Genomic DNA, 8071 nt, shown 5'->3' on the forward strand with positions numbered 1-8071 from the left:
TTGTTCTACTTTTGGTTTCAGAGGACCCATTAGCACAGTCCTAAGAAATCAGAATTGGAATTATTCTAAAAGTCTAATTCTAGAGATCTCAAAGTGTATTTTGACACCAGAATCTAATCCTTTTTGTCCATTCTTCTTAATTTCCTTTTGAACCACCAATAGATTAATAGTTTTTTTTTAAGAAGAATCTACACAAAGGAAAAGCATTAAAATTTTGGGAAATCCATTATGTTAATCAGTTACAAACTCTCTTAAAATATATAATTATATTGTGCCTAATTTTTTTTGTGACTATTTGATTGAATCTAATTTGAACATTGTCCCGTCCAGTTTAAAGTACTTCTATAAACATTTATATGGATTTGAACTCAAAAACTCGTAATTAAACGGTCACAATTCATTTTACTAGAACCAACGCCTATTGGTTAATTGTGTCTAAACTTTGCTGTGCAATGATCAGACATGGTAGTCACTACTTTGCCTAATCTTAATTGTGTTCATTCGCCTTAAAATTTATATTAACATGTACATTATTAGTACGATGCCATACATTATAAATTCTCGTTTTCCATAAATATGTACACAATATTTTGTGTTTGTGTTGAAAAATCCAGTTTGAAATAAAAAGTTATGTGCGTGTGTACGTGTCTGCGCTTTGTCAATCGCTCAAACCAAAACTCCAAGCTAATGTCGAATATAAATTTGAATACATCCAAAAGTGTGAATGAAGAGAAATTTTCAGGTAAAAAGAAAATGGAGAGAAATTTAACCAATGTAATAATCAGATTGTGGCAGTACTATATACAATAAGCATATGTATCAGGCACGTATAGATATAGTGCAGATACTAGATTAGCAGGTCTTAACATTATTGAAATAAACAGGTGATATATATAAAAAAAAACGATTTTAGCCAAAATGTTAGGGAATAATTAATTAATAAAAATCCCGTGCTTGAAATAATATTTTAAATTAATGTGCTACCATGAGAACACTTCATAGTTTATAGACCAAACTTATAAAACACACGATAAGTAAGCTCGCGAAATTTCATACGTGAATCTTCACCCAAAAAAGAAAATCAAATATGAATAATTTAGATTATACATAAATATACAATTATGCGCAAGTTAATTAGTTATAGTATATCACAAACTTAATTCAATTTTCTGATATACATTTTTTAATTAATACTATCAACGTATATATAACATGTACTGTTCATTAAAACGAATTAAACCATGAATAATATGGACTTGATGCAAAGAGCCTACCAGGCTTGTTTAGATTATTTTTGGCCAATAAATAAGTACATTCATTTAAGGTGATCAAATAAAGGAAAAATTGAATGGTGGCCATTTATTTCTTATTATCTTTTAAGAAATTATATTTGAAACTTTATATTTAAATACCATACCTAGTGAATCAATATATCGGTCAATGTATATAAATACATGACATAACAAGTCATATGCATATATTGCAAATTTTGGGTGTGTGTATGTTAAGGAATTGACTATATAAACAGCGCACTTACTTGTTCGAACTCCGCACAATGCACCGTGGATCTAATTTCTTTGATAAATGTTCTGTCAAAACACGAAAGAAATCAAGATTCAATACTATATATATAGACACACAACTTAATTATCATAATATCTTGCATTTCTCCCTCTCCTCTAAACAATATATATGAAAAGCTTGGAGAAAAAGAAACATGGCACAAGTTTCAATGAGAATATAATAAATAGATGGTCCATATGCATGTCATGATGAGAAGCCTCCATAGCCCAAACAAGATTAATTGAAAGTCATAAGTTCATACTATGATCAGCGGAGACAAGTCAATTTCAACATACATATCTCTTTTCATGCAAACACGCCATTTATAAACACATGGACACGCACGCACACACAATCAGCTAGCTGTCAAATATGCCTCTCATGCATCCTCCTCTTGAAAATTCCAAAAGCTTTGGCATCCCATCAATTGCTGCAAAAAGCTGATTTTCACCCCAAAGTGTTATAAATTAAATATAGTGCTTTTAACTTGCAACTTTTCAAATGAAGTTTAAGAATGTGCTTTTGATGATAGGATAGATTAAAAAGAAAAAAAAATGAAAACTGCAATGCTTTTATTCATTTGTGAAATGAGGCACAATGCAAATGCCCCATTTTTTATAACCACAAGCGACTGTGCATGTCAATGGAATGGGCATTATGATGATTTCTACCATTATCATTATATATGGACGCTATGTTTTGTGGATCTTAGCTATTCTTCTCCGCATCTCGTTAGGTAATGTCAATTTTCCTCTTTTATATGCTTACACCTACTACCAACTCAACACTGAATAAATCAGTCTCCTTGAACTTTGAAGCATTCTCTCTTCAATATGAATAACCCTCAATCAATTCCAAACACGAATAAGAATTCATATATATTACAACATATATTTTTTGTTGCCAACACAATAATTATATTAAAATGAACAAAAGGTTCGAAAAATACAAATAGAACCAAAACAAAATATAAAAACTAAAAGAAATAACAATCAGTCATAATCATGATCAAAGTCTCCGGCACGACCTGACTTCAACAATGATGGTAGAAGGATTGGAGGTCTCAGGACTCAATCAACTGGACACAATCCCTTCAATGAAACTCGAGACGTCTAGTCAGTTAGCAACCTGATTAGCTTTCTTGGAAATCCAAATAAATTGATAATTCCTTCCAAGATTACTCTTGAGTAGGATGTTTTCAATATATTCGAATCATTCTCCCTCAATTCACTTCTTGGCTATATATGAAAAGAAATTAAAAAAAAAGACCTAGCAGAGTGAACTGGGAAAAATAACACAGTGCAAAAACCTCGTTTTCTTCCATTGCTTTGGTTAAAGAAAGAGTCAGCGGGCAACACAGAACGATTAACATAGGGTCTATGAGAAAGCTGAGACCAGAAAGAGTTTCTCGGAACAAGCCTCTCATCGTTTTTGCTTGCCATAAAACAAAACATAGTACTACAACATAACTACAGGTCGTGATCTCTTGAGAGCTTGTTTAGAAGAGCCGTGACGAGAGCATCTCTTTTGTCAGCCCTAGCTTCTTCTACAAGCCTTCGTTGTTCTTCTCTCTCTCGCCATCTCTGGTCCATCTTTATCTTCTCATTCTCCAATGCCTCCATTGTTTGCCTCCATTCAAGCTCCTTCATCCTCCTCTCCTTCTCTCTCGCTTCATAAGCTTCCATCCACTGTGCCTCCATTTGCATTTGCTGCTTCATAAACCCCTGCAATATCTCCTTCATGTTCCTCAGACTATCACTTACGCTACTGATATTGCTACCCTTTAAACCCTTCTTCTTCATCTTCTTCTTCCTGCTGCTACTCGTACCTTTTTGATCTCCTTCACTGACTTCTTTGTTGTTATCATCTTCTTCTTCGTCTTCTTCTTCTGATGAGAGATTTTGTAGCGCCTTCTTCTTCGACCCGCCTCCTTCAGCTTCTGCCCACAGCATTCTCTGCATCCTACTCGCGAAAATCAACTGAAGCTCGTTGTAAAACGGGAAGTGCTGCCTCAGAGCTTCTGGCTCCATTGTTTCACACGCCTTCAACAAATCTCACAATTATATACAGATAAATATTCCATGTAAGATGCATCAACCTCGTAACCAGCCATGAATACTATAATCTATACATAGTACTCGGGGTCTCACCAGAAGCATCAAAACATAGATAGATAAGAGAGGTTGCACGATATGCAGATGGCAAAAACATGGGAAATTAAATATACTTTGTGAGATATCATATATTGAATATATAGTTTTGTTATTGGATAGGTAGGTAGCTAGTAGGTAGCTAACACTTTTCCTCAATAAAGATGTCAAATGGTTTACTTGGGATTATGATCATGAAAACCCAACTTTTATTTACAAGTAACTAGCTAAGGAATGAAAATGAGATGGTCATGAAGAAATTATATAGCATCGTCGGTGAATTCGATCCTAACAGTTAAATCAAGAATGACCCTTGAAATTATAGTTACACTTCTGTGTAAAGTTTACTTGTGATGGGAAAGGAAGAGGGTTTTGATGAAGAAAGAGGGTTTGATACTTTGATTGAAGTTTTAGTCAGTGGATTCGATACCTTGTACCTGGTGACGAGGTTTTTCCACTTGCACTTGCACTGCTCTGGGCTTCGAAAGTAACCCTTTTCCTTCATCCTGTTGGAGATAACTTCCCATAACTGCTTGTTCCTCTTCGTCTCCATAAAAGCCTGATCCAGCTCTGCCCTGATCATCAAGAACTCCTTCGTTTCCTGAATACTCCATTGAGGAAACCTGTCTCCGACATCAACGTTAACCGTAACACCACCACCACCCACAATACCATGTTGCTGCTGCTGATGTTGCTGTTGCTGCTGTTGTGATTGACGATGAAGATGAAGAGGATGATGGTGATGATGATGGAGATGATGCCCCTCCATTAATTTAAAACATCAAATCTTGAACTCTATGATAAAAGCATAGATTTATAAAGTAGAACTTGGAAAAGAAGAAACAGGAGAGGATTGGAATTAACTTCTGCGATGAGGAGAGAGAAAAGACGGAGAAAGGGTAAGAAAGATTATATATATATATATGGTGGTGTCAAGTGTGAACAGGTAGGTGTGAATCGTGTAAGAAGACGGGAAGAAAAAAGAGGAGGACGAGATTTGATTTCCTATCTGCTTAGGTGTTTCTATTAATATTGTTAATTATTATTCGTTCAGATTTGAGAAAACTTTTCCTCTCTCTCTCTCTTTTTCTTTCTCTTCGAGCCTTTATCTTTATATTTATTGATTTTTTTTTAACTTGTGAATGCTCACAGTCCCTTCGCGGTCTCATCTATCTGTCTACGCGGAAACTGTCTGGATAAAACTACACCTAAATACCCAGAATCTAAAAACTTACGGATGGATCTTGCTTGTCGTTATTGCTTGAAAAAAGTTAAGTTTACTTTAATGTTATAATCAAATTTCTATTTTATTTTTAAGAAATAATAATTTGAAAAATATTTTAAAAATTGATATCAAATTTAATTATTAAAAATAGTTACGCTTTTTAAAATGAATTTTTTAGAAGTTGGGTCTTTAATTGTGATTTTTCTAACTTGTGTTTCTCCCTCTATCTCTCGCTCCTCTCTCCATCTTTTACTAGCGTTCCCATTGCGTCTTCGTGCCGTCAGGCTGACGGGAAAGTCTCGCCGAGTGGTGGGACATTTATTCGCTAAGACCATGACCACAAAACGTAACTTGAAGTGCAAGCCTTTCTTTCTTTCTTTCTTTCATTACAATTATAAATTATAAACTAAATAATTATTATTGTTATTATTAACACAAAATAATTTTAATTGATCATTTTTTAGTGTTAATTTCTCCTTTTCTCTTTTGCTTTATGTAATTGAACTTTCTCTTCGTCCCGTGTAAGGAAAAGGCTTCGAGACTGTACGAGACGCCGTAACCCCTAGATTTGTCGAACCTGGACTCCCAAGTCTAGAAAGTAGAGTTATAAAGTTTCAAAACAACACTCCTGCAAAAGAAAAGTATTTTTCTTTATGGTAAATTTTTTTTAAAAAAAAAAAGTTAATGAGGGCTTCTTGGGAGTGGACCAGCCCTCCTGTGATCACATACGCGGCTTTCTGTCATTTCCCACTTGGAGAAGCCTACCATCTGCTTCCACGTGGCATTCATGGGGCCCACTAGAGAGGAACGTGGGACCCACGAGTCCACGGTCGCGCCGATGACCATCAGGGCCTCCGTATGCCTTCTCCTCTACCCAATAAACTGAGTTTCGAGTCTTTTGGCTCAAAGACCGAGAAAGGGCAAAAACATGGTGATGGCTGATGAGCATATTTATGGGCGAAAATGCAACTTAAAAGTTAAGAAATACTTATATTTTAAAATACAGATGAGGAGGGAGGATAACATGTAGTAAATGAAATATAAAACATAATTAATTTTATTATTTAAAATTTATTTATATTTTTATATTTTTATTTTGAATACTAAGTTTTAATTTATTTTTTGTTATCAATGGCAAAAAACATTATTTTTGTTCATACAAAAAATGTTATAATTTTAAAACATACTATCATTAAATATTAAATAATGTTTGTAGCGACTGAAATCTGTTATTTTTATTAAATTTTTGTAATATGATTAATTATTTTATTCATTTTAATCTATTTTATATATTAAAATATTTTTTTCTTAAGATTTAAACCGTACATAAAAATACAATTTAGATTTTAGTAATATAAACTACTATACGTATGTATTAAGGATATTAATATAGTACATACTAAATTCTAAAGCGAGTTTAAAATATTTCTCATAAACGAGAACATAGCGTGGTTGATAACTCGTATTTTTAAAAGTATAGTTTGAAATAATTTGGCAATAAAAATATTTCAGAAGCTATAAGCTGTCTAGAAAATATACCGTAAAATTTAATGAAAACCTACGAAATAATTATGATTTTAAAATATGCTGGAAATCTAAATTGTTATAAATGTTCGGTTATAAAAATTTGAGATTTAATGGCAAAGTAAAAAATAATTTATAAATGTTTGCTTGTAAAAATATTATTCCCTCCTTCTCTCATTATATGTGTGTTCTAAGATTATTGCATACCAGTATAAATTAAGAAATGCAATAAATATGTGAAAATATAGTATATTTTATCAAATTTCTCTTATTTAATATAAAACCTTTTATTTTTAGATATAAGTAAATCTTAATCAACTCATATCCTTTAGGAAAGATGGTTAATCTTAACAATTATATATAAAGTTGAAAAGTTTAGACTGAAAAAATCATTGTAATTAATCCATCCTTATGTTCCTCTAATTTAATGATATTATATTAGTAAAGGATAGTTAAAAAAAATATAAAAAACTGTTTGTTAAAAAATATTGTGATTCTTAAAAAAAAAAGGAAAAATCATTTAAAAGTTTTGCCTAAGAGAGATTACTCCCGATGCAGGCTGTAGTAGCTATTAAATTAAGAGTTGGAAAAAGTAAACAAAAGAAGAAATTGGACCCGTCAGTTACAGCCGGGCCAATGAAAATCCAGGAGTGGGGAGATGAGATCGGCGAGAACGTCAAATAGGCATTATATAATTCAACGAGGCAGGTGAACAGAAGAGAGCCTGGGTGACTGGGATGCGTCCACGTGGCTTGTACGGTGAGGGTGGTAGCTGGGAATCGAAGCCTTTTATTGACATATTAGGAAGAAACAAAGTTCAAACTCATTGACCGTCGCGCAGGGTAAGGAATTCTAGGAAAGGCGTTGCATTGATGACGACGGTAATTGGGTGACTGACCCTCTCCCTCCCTCCCGCTCTCTCTCTCTCTCTCTCTCTCTCTCACATAACCTCTCAATCTCCTTCCTCTTCTTAAGTTTATGTAAGTACTTCAGGAGTCAAGACATTCTTTTTGTTGTGTATATCTTCCACCTCCCGTTTTAGATTTGGTTTTAAGTAACCGAAATCAATGAAGCCATTGCTTTGATTTATAAAATGTGTGGTTCTAAACTACTCCCTCTCCTTTTTAAGATAGGAGAATCTATCTCATGTTTTATTATTTTCATATATAAGTAAAATTATACTCTGTCTATCTTAAATTATAAAAAAATTAAAAAATATTTCACATTTTAAAATATAAGATATTTTAATAAAATTAAGATTTTATTGAATTGACTTATTTTAATATTATCTCTCTTTCTATTTAATTTTTATTACTTTTTCTTTTCAATATATTCAATGAAATAAGAATATTTTAAAAGTTTATATTTTTATTTTTTAAAAAAATTGTTAAGTGTAGTTAATAAAATTTATAGATATATGAGATTTTATCCAATAGCATTTCATAATTTGAGATAAAATGAGTAAAATTTAAGCATTTATTAATTTTTTTTCAAATTGTCCCACATAAAATCAAAGTTTTTCGGTCACAAGACAAGCACGATTCCTTCACATATTAAAGATAAATTACAAGGATATTTTAGTCTAATTTATTAATTTCAAATATAATTA

The 8071-nt window shown here is 32.5% G+C and overlaps 1 protein-coding gene across 2 annotated transcripts; it reads right to left on the reverse strand.

Annotated features, from left to right (window-relative positions):
- Positions 1 to 2855: 2855 nt before the first annotated feature.
- Positions 2856 to 4607, reverse strand: LOC129288783 (trihelix transcription factor GT-3b-like). Of its 2 annotated transcripts, none has more exons than XM_054925522.1 (2): positions 4144 to 4607; positions 2856 to 3605 (listed from the first exon to the last, which is right to left on the reverse strand). In XM_054925522.1, exons 1-2 carry the CDS (start codon positions 4480 to 4482, stop codon positions 3033 to 3035), a joined length of 912 nt encoding a protein of 303 aa, XP_054781497.1. In that variant the 5' UTR covers positions 4483 to 4607; the 3' UTR covers positions 2856 to 3032. The 2 variants fall into 2 exon arrangements, with proteins under 2 accessions (XP_054781497.1, XP_054781499.1); XM_054925524.1 differs by having other exon boundaries at positions 4151 to 4469.
- Between the last annotated feature and the right edge of the window lie 3464 nt (positions 4608 to 8071).

This window comes from Prosopis cineraria, unplaced genomic scaffold (assembly GCF_029017545.1).
Source record: "Prosopis cineraria cultivar Desert tree isolate PC_DT_omini unplaced genomic scaffold, ASM2901754v1 PC12, whole genome shotgun sequence".
NCBI lineage: Eukaryota > Viridiplantae > Streptophyta > Magnoliopsida > Fabales > Fabaceae > Prosopis > Prosopis cineraria.

Coding starts and splice junctions, on each gene's coding strand:
- LOC129288783 (XM_054925522.1), bottom strand. CDS start 4,482: ATGGAGGGGCATCATCTCCATCATCATCACCATCATCCTCTTCATCTT. Junction 3,606..4,143: donor ACCTCGTCACCAGGTACAAG/GTATCGAATCCA, acceptor GATTTGTTGAAG/GCGTGTGAAACAATGGAGCC.